This window comes from Helicoverpa zea, chromosome 28, assembly GCF_022581195.2.
Source record: "Helicoverpa zea isolate HzStark_Cry1AcR chromosome 28, ilHelZeax1.1, whole genome shotgun sequence".
NCBI lineage: Eukaryota > Metazoa > Arthropoda > Insecta > Lepidoptera > Noctuidae > Helicoverpa > Helicoverpa zea.
This window is the reverse complement of record NC_061479.1, coordinates 1,019,508-1,039,176: the sequence shown is the minus strand read 5'-3', so window position 1 is coordinate 1,039,176 and position 19,669 is coordinate 1,019,508. Positions and strand designations below refer to the sequence as shown.

Genomic DNA, 19,669 nt, shown 5'->3' with positions numbered 1-19,669 from the left:
AATAAACCAACTTGCAGCCAGCAGTCTTATTCATATGACAATTTAGTCTGCAGTGTTTGAGGCTAAAAAACACTGTAATTGCTTATTAATATTCGTACTGCTGTTAAGTATATTAAATGTGCATTCATTAGGCTTTTCCTTGATCAGGTCAGGGGTTAAACAGTGACTGTGCAAAATTAACAACGTAAGGTTACTGATACTTTTACTTTTAAAAAAGGAAAAATAGCCCAATGGATAAAGCTATGGTCGTGATTTCGATTCTTACGTTTTGCATTTTTTTTCCTTATTTTTTAGTCTATAATTATTTATTTTATGCAATGTACACACTATACATACAGGAATGAATTTTATCCAGTGCGCAAACTTTGTCAACTTATAGTTAAATAAGTTTTATAGATACGTATATTTTTATTTTGTCGTGTTTTAGTACAAAAAAGAAAAGTTATTGATATCGAAAGATGTTTATTTTGTAACCGATTGTGCGGTCACAGTCGTCATAGTATGCACGGCGGCGAGGCACGAGCTCCGCTCGGCGCGCTAAGAATAGTTGGTATCCATATTTTGCTGATTTTAGGGCGGACAAAAGAATGAAAAATTTTTTTTTTACTGATGATGCAGATATGTTCTGTTAACGATTCTGGACCACCAGTTTTTTTTTTCGCACTGTTTAAAATTCATTCCTGTATATACAAACTTAAACTACTTATCCTTATACAAAACTAAAAATAAAATACTATATACAAAATATATATAAACATAAAACATAATAATTGGAACATACATTTTGCAAAATTGATGTGTACTTTAGGCAAGTATATAAATCATAGCTGCTATATATATAACTTTAGGCAAGTATATTAATCATAGCTGCTATATATATAACTTCCCTTTTTTATATAAAATATAAGTACATAGCCTATGACACTCGGAGATTAGCTTTCTTTTGGTAAAAGAATTTTCAAAATAGGTTCTGTAGATCCAGAGATTGTCTCTTACAAGCTCTATCTCTAAATATTACTAGATGTTCCAGCATTTTTACCCATGTCCCATGGAAACTGGGTACAAAATATAGCCAATGATCTTTCGAACAGTGAAAGAATTTTTCAAATTTGGTCTAGTAGTTTCGGACTTTCGGAGCCAAACAAAAAATATTTCCTCAAATACTAAGTTAGCATAGATTAGTATAGAATGACATATAAATAAATCTAATTAATTACTATACACGACCAATATATCTACAATAATGCATTCACAATATAATTACGATAATATTTGGCTACGTACATTGAGACTTGCGCGTGCGCATACAGGAGTGTCGGAGTTCAGCGCAGTCTATAGTCAGTGGTCAGCGGTGATAGTTGAAACGAACAGAAGGAGGATTTTTTAGGTAAGTGCAACATAATATAGTTTATTTTAACAATATGGCAAAAGTTACCGGTGTTTATCAAGGAAAAAAATGTTTAAAAAAATATTTTTTTGTCTTGTGTATTATAATTGAAAATTATTTGTGTTTATAACACTGATCTTTATTGTGATAAAAATTCTATACAAAATAATTCATTAAAAAAAACTCCAATCGGCAATGTACCCGATCAGCTATTTTTATCGATTTATGCACAATTATACGTTAGTTAATACCTACTAATATATTTCCTGAAAAATTATAACCGCCATCAGAAAACAGTGAAAGTGTGAAATATTATGCACAATGTGAATAAAAATGAAAACTAAGTTCAGTTTTTTATCAGTCCAGTAGTGAATTGTATATTTGACGACCTCGATGGCGCAATGGTTACCAAGCCGGACTGCCGAACCTGAGGTCCCGGGTTCGATTCCCGGTTCGGTCGACATTTGTGTGATGAGCATGCTTGTTGGCCGTGGTCTGGGTGTTACAATATGTATTTATAAATATGTATATATGTAGCTATATGTAGTTTATCAGTTGTGTTAGCACCCATAACACAAGTTAATTAATAACTTACCGTGGGGCTAACCGACAGTGTGTGAAAAATGTCCCGGCAAAAAAAAAAAAAAATGTAAATTATATTAAGTACATTGTAAGTATATTATATTTCAGTTGTTTTTAAGTATATCTTAGACACCATTGTCTGTGTTTCGGATGGCACGTTAAATTGTAGATCCCGGCTGTCATTGAACATCCTTGGCAGTCGTTACGGGTAGTCAGAAGCCAGTAAGTCTGCCTGTCTAACCAAGGGGTATCGGGTTGCCCGGGTAACTGGGTTGAGGAGGTCAGATAGGCTGTCGCTCTTTGTAAAGCACTAGTACTCAACTGAATCCGGTTAGACTGGAAGCCGACCCCAACATAGTTGGGAAAAGGCTCGGGAGATGGTGATTAAGTAAATTGTAATAGACAGCTGTGTTGCTGGGAAGTTGGTTCTTCACCACTTCTTCTTCCCAGCCATAACACTAGGAAGTGGTGAAAGGGGGTTGCGTTTTGGGGGTGCTGTCATTCTTGTAATCTTGACGTTTAAAAGTGCTAATCTAATTAGCCTACTTTAATAAACTATCTTGACTTTAACTTTGAGTCCATACAAAATCTTAGAAATACGAATGCAGGGCAAGTTTTTTTCGCAAATTACATCCTCCGAGCCTTTTTCCCAATCATGTTGAGGTCGGCTTCCAGTCTATCCGGATTCAGCTGAGTACCAGTGCTTTACAAGAAGCGACTGCCTATCTGACCTCCTCAACCCAGTTACCCGGGCAACCCATTGGTTAGACTGGTGTCAGACTTACTGGCTTCTGACTACCCGTAACGACTGCCAAGGATGTTCAATGACAGCCGGGACCTACAGTTTAACGTGCCATCCGAAACACAGTCAATGGTGTCTAAGATATACTTAGAAAGTACATACAAACTTAGAAAAGTTGCATTGGTACTTGCCTGACCTGCAAATTACTTTTACTATAAATCATTTTAGAATTATGTAAATTGGTATTACTTACTAGATATAGGTAAATGGTTTGTTGTCAATTTAAACAATTGACTACATAAGAAGATATATTTGCTTAATCAGTGTTTGCCAATGACAAACCAAATAAGTTAACTCAATTTAAATAAGTCGCGATAGCCCAGTGGTTAAAAGCATCTTTAAATGTCAAGAAAGTGTGTGCGGTTTCAAATCCATTCGAGTATAAAGTTTTCTTCTTATCGAGTGAGCTGTAGGTTTAATACTATACTAAGTATTACTTAATCAATTATGAAAGACCATATATTTGGAGTGTATCACTATAATAGGAAATATCGATTGAGGCTCATCCTATGACAGAGTATATCCTGTAGTATGCTAGTCCTATGGTTTAAAGTTTGTTGGAGGTAGAGTAGTGAACGGGGTCTATAGAAAATCTGGCATATTCATGTATCTGAGATAAGACAGTTTCGGTTATTTTGAAAAAATATTGAATGCAGATCTAATCCAAATACAAGAAAAATGTTGGTGTGAATCTGTCGGAACCATTCTCATGAATTACGACGTATATGCGCAAAAAAAGTTTGTGTGGCTACAAAAACCATCTACTAATGAATGTTTTTGCATACATTTGAATATGAGGATTCTAAGAACAGGAGAAATGTGTTTCTAAGAAGAGCTTCGCGTTTTGGTGAATATCATACTTTTACTTAATTGCCGAATAAAATGCTTTAGCAGAACTAATGATTGATTTCGCGGTTTGGTTAATTTTAGTCACGTTATCAAAGAAATGCTTTGATTGTACGTCCATCTAAGGCCTGGGAGATAAACTACATACTTATAAGAATGTGTCTTCAGGACATATTATAGTGCATGCACATTTGCTTAGACACAGGTGCACTCACTATTCCTTCACTCTCATAAGCCGATGGGACGGCAATCCGACACCACCGGAGAGAGATCACAAGCAGGCCCGACATTAACGTGCTCTCCGATGCACGGGTGTATCAGTCACCAACTTCCAAGCTCCGGGCTTTTTGAAAGTCTCTAAAACCCACAAAGCGATTTCGGCCTGACCCGGGACTGGACTGAACGCAAACAGCGATGGATAGAGAAAGATGGAAAGCTATGGAGGAGCTTTGCCTAACAGTGGGATAGCATAGGCTAAATAAAAAAAAAAGTATAGTAGGTATTTCAAAGATAGGTTATCATAATATTGCTATCAATTATAACTGCACACACAGCCGGACGTATAGCAAATAATACGTCGGTATGATTTCCTAAGCCTAATCGCTATTCGTGTGTGTAATCTGAATTAAATTGCATATTTTTACTTCCGATTGATCCATTGATTACCAAGGATTATTGAGTTGTATGTGGAACTGGGTTGAGGAGATCAGATAGGCAGTCGCTCCTTGTAGCACACTGGTACTCAGCTGCATCCGGCTAGACTGGAAGCCGACCCCAAGATAGTTGGGAAAAGGCTCGGGAGATGATAATGACTGATAAGATGATTCAATTTTCAGTTTGTGTTTGATGATCCATACTGTTCTATATTATGATGCACTAATAACCGGTGGTTTTAAACCGATTCCCATGGGAACTACTCCACGCACTCGGATAAAAGGTGGCATGTTATAGCCTTCCTTGATGAATGGGCTACCTATTATCATCATCTGCCTAACCTTTTCCCAACTATGTTGGGGTCGGAGTTCCAGTCTAACCAGATGCAGCAAAGGTCCCGTGCACAAGGAGCGACTGCCTAAGTATCTGACCTCCTCAACCCAGTTACCCGGGCAACCCGCTACCCCTTGGTAAGACTGGTTGTCAGACGTACTGGCTTCTGACTACCCGTAACGACTGCCAAAGATGTTCAAATGACAACCTTGACCCATCAATTAATCTAGCCTTCCAAATTATGGAGGAACTCGACATGTGACCAGGGTATAATGTAGCTTCTCAACAGTGAAAGAATTTTTCAAAACGGTTCAATAGTTTCGGAGCCTTTACGTTTTTTTTTTTAAATAAAGTACGGTATAAAAATAAACATGATATATGTTTATTTTTATACCGTACTTTATTTTTAAACCGTATTAAATTGCATAAAATCGTCATCACATCCTTGGCAGTCGTTACGGGTAGTCAGAAGCCAGTAAGTCTGACACCAGTCTAACCAAGGGGTATCGGGTTGCCTGGGTAACTGGGTTGAGGAGGTCAGATAGGCAGTCGCTTCTTGTAAAGCACTGGTACTCAGCTGAATCCGGTTAGACTGGAAGCCGACCCCAACATAGTTTGGGAAAAAGGCTCGGAGGATGATGAAATTGCATAAAATATAAGTTTATATTTTATTATTCGTGATTTATAAAAGCGAAAATGAGTGACATTATGACCTCACTATCCATTGTAATTTTTGATACCACGTATGTACTTTTTGCATCGTACGTATTTAAATAAATACATTATTGATATATGCAAAGATTTTAATGGAAGTTTATAATTTAACGTAAAATATTTCGAGTTCACAGGTAAATCAATTATGATAATGTTCATTATTCTATACTGTTTGAGTTCATATACCTTTTATGTAATACCTAAAATCTTTCCATGAAAGTATATATTAAAAGTATGTATTAAAAATATTTGTCAACTGCGCAGGACATATTATAGTGCACGCACATTTGCTTGGACACAGGTGCACTCACTATTCCTTCACTCTCATAGCGCGATGGGACGAGAATCCGACACGACCGGAGAGAGATCAGGCGCAGGACCGACATTTACGTGCTCTCCGATGCGACGGGTGTATTAATCACCAACTTAAAGACTACAGCCTGCCTTGAGAAAGTGATTTCTACCCGGCCTGCTTGTCATCAGCCTATTGCAGGGTACAGACTTAATGGTAGTCAAAAATACACTTAGAAAGTAGGTAGGTAGAACCTACATATAATTTAGTAAAGTTACATTGGTGACCTAACCTGAAATCGAACCCGCATACTCGTACTTGAGACGAGATTACTTTAACTGGGCCACCAAAAATACTTTTGCAATATATTTTCTCGGAGTCAATCTATAAAATATTGTAAAAACTTCTTTTTTGTAAAGAGTGTCTATGGAGTTTCTTGCCGGTTCTTCTCCATAAGACCCACTCTGCAGGATTGTCCGAAAGAGTTACCGCGGCGCTGGTACATAAAAGGCCTATGACGGAACACGACGGTTTTTAGTCAGTAAGAGTCTGACACTCCCTCATCGCTGCCAACCCACAGCGGGAGGAGTCATTCGATGATTTTTGGCGTCGTTAAAAAAAAGGACTCACTCTTTGGAACCGTGCAACTAGCTATTGACATTTCTAAAGCACCTGGGGCCCGATTCTCCTAAGTTAATAATGTCAAAATCGAATAGAAATCGAATCGTAATATTATGATCGCAATAGCAGTTTTAACCATATCGGGCATTGTGCTACTAATATAAGACCAATCGTATTCCAACGACATTCGATTGGTTTGCGATTGGTCTGCTATTTTGGTGATTTTGGTCTATACGGTAGTTTGCTCTACAATCATATTGCAATAGTTAATCATTTGCAGACAAAATGATTCATTATTGAATGACAGAAAAGGATAAAAACGTTTATTTCAAAGAAAAAATAGCGGAATGCCACATACGCTTCAATCGTAATCGAGTCGGGATTGGATCGTAGTATTCGTAGTCGAACGTGAATCGTATGTTGCTTAAGTAAAATTAGGAGAATCGGGCCCCTGTAATAGGTCTATATGAAATAAAAACCCTTGACTATGATCCGAGTGCCATTGTACCATATCTCACCTAACGACACCCAAGGAACTCCTACCCTATCTTGGCTGGCAATCGCATCAAAATGCGTGCAGCCTAACAACCTGTCAGCCGGCCCTTGATTGATGAAATTCACAGGATATTATAGCAATGTTTGTCCAATTATTAGTTGCGGACGGATATTAAGAAAATGATTTTTTGCTATTATATCGAAAGGTATTGTTGATTCATAATGTATGAAGCATTTTTTTTGGTATTCGTATGAAGTTATTGGTTTCGTTATATCGACTGACTACCTTCTGCGGTTTCACCCATATACCGTTGAAACTTCTGCAAAAACCTGGATTAAAAGTAGCTTATAGCCTTCCTCAATAAATGAGCTATGTAATACTGAAAGATTTTTCAAGTGATACCAGTCTTTTTTGAGATAATTGAGTTGAAAAAAAAAACAAACTCTTCAGTTTTATAATAAGTACGTGTGATGAAGAAGATTATTTTTCTGGTAATAAAGAGCTCATAATCAAGACTATTATAACAGAAAAAAGCGATTTGCGATCATGATACAATACCTAGTGAAGCATAAAATCGTGCAGGTATGGTCAGCGTCAAAAGTGATGATGGTCACTTAGAAATACAACACACTCCAAACTTTTAGTGGTCCGATAGTTTTTTGGGCTCATAAATTGGCTCATAAATCAGTTTGGAGACGAATGGTAGTGATATTACCTAGCCGGTTGAAAACTTTGATTGGAATCAAGATTTTCACAAAAAAAAAAATTACAACCATCATAATGTAACCAAAATGTAACCATTATGAAATGTTTGGTAACCTTCAAGAGAGAAAATGATGCCAAGTTTTTGATTATTTACACAAAAAATTTACAGTTTTAAGTTACTGCAATAACCTGTGTTATGTAGGTGTAGGTAGGTCAAATGAAAAGTATTTTATCGTCTGTGGTTGTAAGTTTGATCACCTTTTTAATCTTTGATATTTTTTTATCATCATCATCATCATCATTAGCCTATCGCAGTCCACTGCTGGCCATTTTGTGTCATATTTTTTTATCGGACTGTCTAAAATATGACACAAAATCTGGAACTTCTTCACGCTTAGGGCACCAAAAATACCCCCATGTAAACATACCTATGTCCCGCGTTTCAAGTTACGTAATTGTCGAAAATTCTTTCACAGTTGGGGCGCTACACTCTTCCCGAGTAACATAGGCTATATTTTATCCCGGTACGGGCATTAGTTCCCACGGGACGCGGGTGAAATAATTTTCTAAATGAGTACTATGATACATAGTTTTAATATTTCCCTTTTATTTTTATATCTAGTAATATGTAATGTGAATATATTGTCTAATGTAAATATCTACGTAAATAAAGAAGTAATTTTTAAAATATTTTGAAAATTCGGACCTACATATAGTTCCTAAGGTTAGCGCGTTCTAGCAAATAAACAAACTGTTCATCAATATTAGTATAGATTACGCGTAACCCCAGTAAGCTGTCTAGTTACCCAATTTATTGAGTAACTGTTATTATACCCAACTGATAGTTTTTTTGCTTCAAACTACTGTATTATAGACTGCCGTGCGTAATCTGCCCCGTTGGTCTAGTAGACGCATAGCGCGATTATTGTTCACTAGGTCTATGAACTACTGGATACGGTACCCTGGTATGACGGAAAATCCTTTGTGGCTTTTATAAAACACGAGCTGTTTTTCCACGTGGTTTCACCCGCGTCCCGTGGGAACTACTGTCCGTACCGGGATAAAATATAGCCTATGTTACTCGAATAGTGTAGCTTTCCAACAGTGAAAGAATTTTCAAATCGTTTCAATAGTTTTGGAGCCTTTACCACTAAAGACAAACAAATAAATATGTGCTCTTTATAGTGTTAATAGTTCTAATTAGTAGGATCTTAAAATATTATGTACCTACCTATTAGCAAAATCCCACGTCCTTGTGAGGTTTTTACGCAAATATCTTTTTTTTACATACTAACCTTGTATTTGGAATAAAATTAGTTTATTTAGTTTTTTAATCTTAATAGGAAATAAACTGCAATATTACAAAAATACAAACCCAACGATATTTAAAGAATAAGTAAATTAACATGCACATATAAATGAGTAATTACTCAAAAATAACTCGAGTAAAGTAGCTATACTATGTTAGTGACTACTTTAAAATAAAATAAATAATAATGAATATTCTTATGATACTGAGTTTACTTGGGAATCTATAAATGCCATATTCACATAAGTCATATTCGTTTATTGCACTCCATAATATGATGATAATGTCCTCCTAGCCGATTGTAAGCCACGGCGGCTGTTCACATGTAAGGAGATCAGCCAGCTGCACAGGACACAATAATATTATAGTGCACGCACATTTGCTTGGACACAGGTGCACTCACTATTCCTTCACTCTCATAGCGCGATGGGACGACAATCCGACACCACCAGAGAGAGATCAGGCAGATAAAGATCTTTAATATACGTAAGATGGACCCCTTCAAAGGGATTACGACCATGGCTGAAAAGAATGTTACTTCTGAGATGACGGCAGATAGAAGAGTATGGAAGGAGAAGACATGCTGCGCCGACCACTAATAAAATTGGGATAAGGGCAGGAAGATGATGATGTATTAGATGTAGTTTTTACTTAATTTATTATTGTTTTGTTTTCAGATTACCAGCATGGCGCCTACGGTGGAAGAGTTTTATCGCGGGAAGTCGATCTTCCTCACTGGAGGAACTGGCTTCGTTGGCAAGGTAACCTTGACATAGATATATAATACTAAACTACTTACGAAGATACTAACTATAAGAAACTGCTCCTTACCATCATCTGCCCAGCCCATACCCAACTATGTTAGGGTCGGCTTCCAGTCTAACCAGATGCAGCTGAGTACCAGTGTGCCACAAGGAGCGACTGCCTATTTGACCTTCTCAACCTAGTTACCCGGGTAACCCAACACGCCTTGGTAACATTGGCTGTCAGATTTTACTGGCCTATGTAATGATTGCCAAAGATGGTCGATATCAGCCGGGACCTACAGACAACTAAGAAAATTTGTGTTGGCCTGACCTGGAACCAAACCCACACTTATACTCGAGAGGTTGGTTCTTTACCTACTAGGCCACCACGGCTCAGGTACCTTTTAATAGGTTGATAAATATGGATTTGGTAGTAGCTGCATCACCGTATATAATGTGCAATGTGGTGGTTTTGTGGAAAGCTTAAATATGCAGTTATTAACTAAACTACTGTTTACGTTGCTTTGTTTTGTTTCGGTCCAGTGAACGTGTTATTTAATCTGCTACCAGAACACATGCGTTGATTCTTCATACCTACAAGTTACTAGGTACCATAGAGAATAAAATGACTAGCGGAGGTGCCATAACGGAAAATCTCCTAAGAAAGTAACGCCCCGAAATGCGGGTGTTCGGGGCACGACGAACGTTACTGTCTTCGCCCTTATACGCCTTCTTTGGACCCAATTTTTTTTTGGAATACCAATAATCGTTGACAGATGTCTCAAAAGAACCCGTACGCCTTGCTAGGTCACTCGAAACTGATTATTTTGGTCATGCCCAGAGTACAAATTTGAGCTAGAAGAAGGCGTCTGACCTACCTGCATTATGGCATTTCAGCTCATCTTTCCTTACCCCATGCTAAGTACATCTAGTTTTACTATATAATTATGTTTTTGTCGTTAGCTTAGGCTAGCTAGGTAGCTAAAGTTAGTTAGTTTTTGTCGTTGGCTAAGTTACAGCATATCGATCGATCATAACGTTGAGCAACATTGGTGAAGTCAAATTATGTCACCATCTTGTCATGACGAGTAAAAGTAAAAAATCATATATTCAAAATAGGCTGAAAATCAGCACTTTTTGAAGGTCAAATTTACAAAAGACAGCCCCCAAGACGCCCGCCCTTCACCACTTCCTATGTGTTATTGCTGGGACGAAGAAGTGGTGAAACAAACTCCCCAGCAACACAATTCTGTCTGTATGGTTTTAGTATGGGTCGTTTTGGGGGTCGTCTTTTGTTTTTGACATTCAAAAAGTGCTGGTTTATCAGCCTATTGTAAATATTTGTGTTTTTTTATCTTCAAATGCCTAATGATCATTTTCAGGCGCTGATTGAGAAACTTCTCCGGAGCCTGCCAGACCTCAAGGCACTGTACCTGCTGATGAGGCAGAAGAAAGGACTCTCAGCTGAGGAGAGGCTCAAGGATCTCTGCAGCAAGCAGGTATGTACCATGTCCTGATGAAGAAATTACTTGCTCACGATAGAAACATAAACCATCTTCAATAATATACCTGAAACTTTCTCCTCACGCCGGGGCTGCGGAATTGTTCGCGCGAGTTACCGCAGCCTTGGTATATAAAAGGGCTTAAGAAGGAACATGATGGGTTTTAGTCAGTAAAAGTCTGATATTTCCTCACGCTGGAAACCCATGTCCTTTCACAAGCTCTAAACTGCATATCTTTAATGTAAATCGGTTCAGAAGTTTTGGCGTGAAAGTCAAAGTAAAAAAAAAAATATTTGCAGTTTGCTCATGAATACAGTTACATGAAAGGTGTTACAAAATGGTAATTAGTAAAAAGCCGACAGAAAGATGACTTTACTTTCGCATTTATAATATTTGCGTAGAACATGCGTCATATTGATTATAGATCTTATCAAAAAAGGCTGCTAGCATGATACATAGTTAGACGCCATGACGCAACAAACTTACAATGAACCATCTCAAAATATTCTCGCCATTAATATCATTCCATTACATGAATGGAATCAATGAATCATTGTAGGCATATTGCAGACTAAACTGTAGGCCGATAGTTGGCTGACAGTTTCTTTTAAAATAGCTGATTCCCGCGATTTTACCAGTGTCCCGTGGGAACTATTGTCGGTACCGGGACAAAATATAGACTATGTTACAGGGGGTAGTGTAGCTTTCCAACAGTAAAGGAATTTTTCAAATCAGTTCAGTAGTTTCGGAGTCTATCCAAACACATAAAACAATCAAACACAAACATCCCTCTTTATTATACCTGAGGAAGTATATTAGAAGTACAAATGTTATCTTATATCGGTCTAATTTAACTTCTCCTTTTTCAAAACCTGTCATAATTTCAACTTCTTCAAACACCGAAATAAAAACTTCTCCTCAAATTCCTTCTCCACAGGTCTTCGACATGCTGCGTGAGAAGAATCCAGAAGGGTTCAAGAAGCTTAGAATAATAAACGGTGACATCACAGAAGAGGGTCTCGGTATCTCAGAAGACGATAAGAGACTACTGCGAGAAGAATGTAACATTATATTCCATAGTGCAGCCTGTGTCAGGTATGGTTAAAGTCAAAAAAATATTATGTAAGGGGCAAATGCCCTCAGTTCAATGAAGTTCTAGAGAGAAGACTTAGATAGCTTCCCCACAGACTATCTCGCGATCCATACTGGTTTAGAGCCAAATCAAAATTTCGGCTGACTAAAGGATTGCAGTCTGCATGGAAATTAAGAAGTAGAAGAGACAATATAGCCTATTTAATAATAATGAATAAAAGATGACATGAATAAGAAGGTAGTGGATGAGAAAAGAGGGATGGAAGGGAAAAACATATTACACCGACTACAAATATATTAGGAGTTCTTTTCCTAGAGAAGAAGATGATGATTATTTGATAATGTGTATTTGTCTGCACAGATTTGACCAAAAGCTGAAGGATGCAGTCAACATGAATACATCTGGAACTCTGAGAATGTTGACCCTCGCTGAGAGTATGCAAAACTTAGAGGTAGGTTAACTCTACCATTAACTAATGCCTGCTGTACAATTTGTCTAGAAGACAGGTCCTATACTAGTACTACATCATCGGGCTATAGGAGTGAAGGAATAGAAAGTGCCCCTTTTTCGTGGTCGTGCACAATAGTATGTTCTGCACAGCTGGCTGATCTTCTTTGAGAACAGCCACCATAAATAAGAAAATAGGTCTGGCCGCTATTATTATTATTTAGTGTATTGAAAACATCGGTAGTTTCACAAGATTATGAGGACCATTCTTTTGGTAACTAACATTGAATCTAACCAGATCCTCTTCATCCTCTCAGGTGTTCGTGCACCTCTCGACAGCTTACTGCCGCTGTGATCTGGAGGTCTTGGAGGAGCGGGTATACCGAGCAGTACACCCTCCGCGCAAGATCATGGATCTGGTGCAGTGGATGGATGATCCGACCCTGGAGTTTTTGGAGCCTAAGTAAGTAGACCTAGGGAACAGAAATATATAATGCCATCATCCAAATAGATAGTCGAATTTAGTGCGAAAGTGAATAATAGAAAAAAAAAATATGTATAAGATGATCACAACTGGTAGAACGTACCAGGGCTAAACACGTCCCATACATGGACAAAAAATACTCTATATCCTTTTGTATGCCCCAAACATACATATATGCCCCATTTTCTTTGCGTAATAGCACGACAGGGATGCAGAAGGATAGTGGCTTCTGGAGGCGAAGCAGTGACGATCAGATGCTGGGTTAGCGGAGAACTTTGAACACCTGTAAATCTGAAAATTGTATTGGCTTCTTAATATAAACTTGATCTTCTTTTCAGGCTTATATCTTCAGAGCCAAACACATACTCTTACACGAAAGCCATCACGGAGGATCTGGTGGATGAATACAGCGGGAAGTTCCCTGTCGCCATCGCTAGACCTTCTATAGGTAAGTACAAAGTGTCTTAACCTCATAGGAGTTACAATCATCATCATCCACCGAGCCTTTTTTCCCAATCATGTTGGGGTCGGCTTCCAGTCTAACCGGATTCAGCTGAGTGCCAGTGCTTTTACAAGAAGCGACTGCCTATCTGACCTCCTCAACCCAGTTACCCGGGCAACCCGATACCCCTCGTTAGACTGTGTCAGACTTACTGGCTTCTGACTACCCGTAAAGACTGCCAATGACAGCCGGAACGTACAGTTTAACGTGTCATCTGAAACAGAGCCAATGATGTCTAAGATATACTTAGAAAGTACATACAAACTTAGAAAAGTTGTATAGGAGTTACGATATTATTCCTTTAATTCTGTTATGCATTTCATTATATTTTTGGTTGACATTTTACATAGATATAAGTTAATAACTCACTCATGCAACTTTGCCTTCTTCTTCAAACGTATAACAAGCCCTAGTGTCAAAATTTTCTTATATCAGCCTGACGGGCTCTGACATGCAATTGTTACAACGACTACTAGAGCTAGTAGCTAATTTAGGAGCAGTTAAATTTTTAACGAGCAATGTTTGTCATGTTTACAGTAACTGCTGTTTGGAAGGAGCCCATACCAGGCTGGGTGGACAACCTGAACGGACCAACGGGATTAGTTATAGGTAGTGGTAAAGGTAAGTCCATGGTACTTTCATAAAGTTCCTGCAAATTTAATTATATATATACCAGTCTTACATATATACATAGAAGAATAGCCAAAGCGAATATAATTGGCCGACTGACGACCCGATGGTTGGCAGTTTTTTTTTGATAAAATCTTCATTCCCGTCAAAGTTTTCAGTCGGTCTGTTAGCGGGTAAATACCTGATCTTTGTAATGTGCGTACTACCATTCTTCTTCATACTGAACAAGAGCCCGATGAAACTGTCTGATTAACTGTCAGCCGACTATAAGTTTGTAGTGTGAAGGTCTCACATTCAGTAATTTTTCCACCCAGATAAATTCATAGGCAAGATCAACACAAAACTCCTCTAAATTGGCTTATTTATAGTATTATTTTCGCAGGAGTAATCCGAACGATGCATTGTGAGCCATCATACAAAGCAGACGCCATTTCAGTTGATGTGGTAGCCAACGCTTGCATTCTTATCGGCTATGTCACTGCCCTTGATAAGTACGTATACCTATACTTCTTTATCATCTGCCTAGCCTTTTCCTAACTATGTAGGGTCTTCTTGATGCAGCTGTGCATGTAGTGTGCCATATGGACTGCCTATCTGTCGAAATCAACACTGGTACTTGGGAAAACGCTTGGTAAGACCGATTACCAGTCTAACTGCCCAGAATGACTGCAAAAGTTGAACAAATGACAGCTGGTACCCAACAATTACTGAAACATGGAGAAATCGACCGCCGAGCTTTGCTTAACCTTATGATAAATCGACTCTGGTGATTTTTAATAAGCCACGTTTTGTTTTGTTTTTAATTTCAGACCCAAAGAGACCCAGGTGTATAACTTAACTCTTTCTGGAGTCATCAACTTGACGTGGGCAGAAATTATTCAATTAGGTAAGTTTATCACAACATAAATTACTTTAAATTAAATGAACTGTTCCCTGCGCCCCGTGAATCTCAGGAAAAAGTAGCCTGTGAGTTACTACATTGCTAAATTGCATCAAAATCCGTTTAGTAGCAAGAAAAAGTGACAAACATTAACAAGCAACAAAACTTCTTCCTACATGCGGTTAAAAATGAGCCAAGGTTTTAATATAAGTGGTCAGCCTCCTACATATAAAATTTTATCAGAATTTGTCCAGCTATATGCATATGATAAATCACATACTCCCAAGCTTTCGTCTTTATAATATTACTGTAATGATTTAGACTTAAGATTGACTTTGACTCTGAAATACCCACCCTTCTTCCAGGAGAGAAATGGGTGAACGAGTTCCCGTACTCCGTGGCTCTCTGGTACCCTGGCGGCTCCATCAAGTCGTACCGGCTGGCGCATCAGCTCGACGTGTTTCTCAGTCACGTGGTGCCGGCATACCTAGTGGATGCTCTGCTGTTCTTGTTGGGGAAGAAGACTTTGTAAGTGCTGTTTGGTTTTCTGGATTTTTATAGCCTATCTTTTGTTTTTGCGATAAGAGATTAAGACTTAATTCAAAATACAATCTCCATTCATGTAAAAATTCAATCTCTATTCGCAATGCAAAGTACAGGGAGTTTGTAGAAATCCACCGATTGAACACCCTTTAGGATCTTATCTTCATCAATAATATAATTATTCCCATTCCCTTGTCCCAGTTTATTATTTCTGGCTGTCGTAGAATATCTTATTCCAAACCTGAAGCAATATCGTCTTTTGGTCCACACAATCCATCCTTCAATGGCGTCCCCTTCCTTTATGCCATCCATTCATGGTCTTCCCTACAACATGATCCTCGTGTCCTATCCTGGGGCCCGATTCTCCTAAGTTAATAATGTCAAAATCGAATAGAAATCGAATCGCAATATGATCGCAATAGCCGTTTTGACCATATCGGGCATTCTGCTACTAATAAAAGACCAATCGTATTCGATTGACATTTGATTGGTGTGCGATTGGTCTGCTATTCTGGTGATTTTGGTCTATACGGCAGTTTGCTGTACAATCATTTTGCTATCGTAAATCATTTGCTGACAAAATGATTCATTATTGAATGAATGAAAAAATAGCGGAATGCCACATAGGCTTCAATCGTAATTGAGTCGGGATTGGATCTCAGTCGAATCGAGTCGAACGTGAATCGTATGTCGCTTAAGTAAAATTAGAAGAATCGGGCCCCTGATCCCAATTTCAAAACTTATGCCACCTTCTTCTAACTTCTCTATTTGACGTCATCTTAAAAATAACATCTTCAGAGCTCATTCCAAACTTCTACCGATAGTTTGATCAAGCTTATAAAGCAGTACCTATTGTCGAAATTAATAGTATTGTTCACATTACTTCCTTTGATCCGAGCTTCCGGCTGCCGAAAATCTTTATGGTAATTTTTCAAAAAGCAACCTTTCTTTTCAGCATGATAAACCTCCAAAAACGAATCAGCCATGGCCTCAACGTTCTCCAATATTACACGACCAAAGAATGGCACTTCAGAAACGACAATTACAAGAGTCTTCGAACTCGGATCACGTCACAAGAAAACGATACATTCTACACAGATCCTTCACAGTTGGATCCTGATGAGTATTTGAAGAATTACGTGCTGGGGACTAGACAGTTTTGCTGTAAAGAGGATCCTGCTAATCTGCCGAGGGCTAGGAAGTTGCATAAGATGTGAGTTTTTTTAAATCTTGTAGTGTAGTAGGTGAACAGACGACCTTATAAAGGTCGCCGGAAGACGCTGGATGCAGGTCGCCTCCAACAGGTATCTGTGGAGATCTAAGGGGAGGCCTATGTTCAGCAGTGGACGTCCTATGGCTGAGATGATGATGATGATGATTAAGAGTCAAAGCAATTATAGAAAGTGTTTAAGCTTCTTGTGTTTGACTTCAAAAAATGGTTGTTGCGATTGATCTGTTAGACACTTCAAAAAAAGGCGGTTCTCTGTGTGACAGACATATAGATATGTATGTTTGTCTGTGCTCAATTATATGACGTTTGACTGAACCGATTTTAGGCGGTTTTCAGTAGAGTATTTGTCAGAATTTGGATAAAGGTACACATACCTATTATTGAAGTCTTTATCAAACCACGAGACGTTAATAAACCAATAAGACAGAAAAGCCCACCCACGTCAGACTTTTTGTAGTCAGAAACTAGGATTTTCTGACCGACTTTTTGCAGCACGTGTGCGTTGCACTATTGCAAGCAATATGTATACTCTCAAAAAAAAATTGGTCACCGATTACCGAACTTTGGTAAACTTTAAGATATAGAAAACTGACCAAAATCTCTTATTTTCTTCCAGCCGCTACATAGCCGATCGTTTCATCAAGGCTCTCTTCATAGTCCTGGTACTCTGGACGCTCTACAGCCACAGCCAGACCTTGACATCCTCAGTGGAACTGCTGGACTCGACCCTGAAGAGTATACCTCCCATCAGTACTGCTGCTCAGGAGGCATATGATATACAACCTTAGTGTTATGTGATTAGAGTTCATTTTCTGTTGGCGGATAGACGGCGAAGAATGCGCAGCGCATTTTAGACTTTGTTTGCATTGAAATAGAATCTAAATTCAATCAGTGAAACTGTCGCTTGTAACCTTAGGATGCATCTACACGGTGCAAGTAGCTTGAGCATGTTGAGGCACATGCGGAGGTTACATGCATTTTATAATCGTGCGGATCCAGCGACTCGCGCATGTACCAAAACAAAATACCCGCCTGCGTGCTTTTGTCACTTGCGCATGTTAACTTGCTCCAGCTACGTGCACCGTGTAGAACCACCCTTATCTACGTAAATATAATATGAATTTGACATTAGCCCCATATAAATTATGTCAAATATTTGTAATCGCAAAACAACCGACAGGATGCCTAGGTTACTGAAATCCAGTTACCTAATTGAGTTTGGATGTTATTTCAATGAAGATAGCTAGGTTCATAGCCCAAAGCGAATTTGTGTTCATGGAGTCACCAAAACTTACTTCTTTAAACCCAGTTTTTAACTATAACGATAACCAAACTATAACCAGCCGTATACTTGCCGCGCATTGGTCACATCGGCGATTTGACAACTGAAAATGGTTCGATTTATCGTTATAGTTAAATGATGCGACCACCCAAATTCTCTGTTACTCGTAGGCTTTTTATTTTCGTGTGATTCATTCTAAATGTTAAATAATGTTTACCTAATTTAATATTTTTATAAATAACAAGTACTTAATAGTTATTTGTAAAAAATATACCTACCTAGTGTGAATTGCTCAAGTTCGTAATCATATTTTTTGTAAAAAAAAAAACTACTTGAACCATAGATAAACGATATTGACTATTACAATAAGGTAGAAGTTTAATAAAATATTTTTTTATATAACCCGTGTATTATTGCTGTTACTTAGCACTACCTGCCTACGCTCCAAATTATACCATAACTAAGTCCCTACTATCAATACTAATATTATAACTGAAAAAATAACTCTGTCTGTCTGTTACGCTTTCACGTCTAAACCACTGCACTGATTATAATAAAATTTGGTACTTACAGAGATAAAGTTGACCTTGAGAAAGAACATAGGGTAGTTTTTATCCCGGACTTTTGAAGAATTCTCCCAGAAACGCGATATAACCAAACTCTACGCGAGCGAAGCCGCGGGCGGAAGCTAGTACTGCATATCAGTGGTAACTGTCATGCACCTTAACTCAATAGTATATAAGTACGATTTTCCTATAAAACTGTTACCGCTGACCTGAAGTTGACTGTACAATATAAGCGCCTATATAATAGAAAGCTAAGAGCAATATGACTGATGATGATGATGTCCTCCTAGACGTTTCCGTCGACGACACTCTGGCATATATCGACAGTTTGGTTTCGGTCATGGGCTCGTACATGACTCGCGAAACCAAACTTTCCCTTGAACACGCGGTCACAAATAGCACAGTAGAGTTGCCCTTGCGCATTGTAAGTGTAGTTATAGGAGGGCTTTTTTTTTTTTTTTTTTTTTATCGACGTAAAATCATCAAATGACCCCTCCCGCTGTGGGTTAGCAGCGGTGAGGGAGTGTCAGACTTTTACTGACTAAAATCGTCGTGTTCCGTCATAGGCCTTTTATGTACCAGGGCCGCGGTATCTCTTTCGAACAACCCGCAGCCCCGGCAGGCCTTGGCCCTGCTGGGCCCCGCTGGGGTTGCTGACGTCTCTGTGAGGAGCGCGTGGAACAACGCGCGCCGTCGACACGGGTCTGTCGTCTAGGAAGACAGAGGGACGATGAGCCACCCGAACTCACCGCCCACAGACCCACGCCTACGGTGGCCGGGAGTCATCTCGCGACACCCGGCGCCCATGGTGTCTACCTGGTCCAGCGCGGCGGCCGGGATGAGAGGTGCGAACTCTCTGGCGTTCCGCCTCCTCCTTCTCGAGCATGACCGCTTCGCAGAAGGAGGCGACGGCATCCCATTCCCTCTCGCCCCGGACCATGGCCTGAACCAGGGCCGGACGCGAGAGGTCGCCGCCGCCCAAAGCCTCGACGAGGACCCGGCGGTGCCCTTCCCATGCGGGG

General features: G+C 39.0%; 1 protein-coding gene across 1 annotated transcript; it reads left to right on the top strand.

The window, feature by feature from the left end:
* The first annotated feature begins 1,312 nt into the window (after nucleotides 1–1,312).
* Nucleotides 1,313–18,483, top strand: LOC124643732 (putative fatty acyl-CoA reductase CG5065). The gene is made up of 13 exons (XM_047182788.1): nucleotides 1,313–1,387; nucleotides 9,419–9,502; nucleotides 10,870–10,986; nucleotides 11,927–12,084; nucleotides 12,443–12,533; nucleotides 12,847–12,992; nucleotides 13,352–13,461; nucleotides 14,053–14,136; nucleotides 14,528–14,636; nucleotides 14,955–15,031; nucleotides 15,391–15,553; nucleotides 16,524–16,781; nucleotides 17,416–18,483. Exons 2-13 carry the CDS (start codon nucleotides 9,428–9,430, stop codon nucleotides 17,585–17,587), a joined length of 1,560 nt encoding a protein of 519 aa, XP_047038744.1. The 5' UTR covers nucleotides 1,313–1,387; nucleotides 9,419–9,427; the 3' UTR covers nucleotides 17,588–18,483.
* Nucleotides 18,484–19,669: the final 1,186 nt, after the last annotated feature.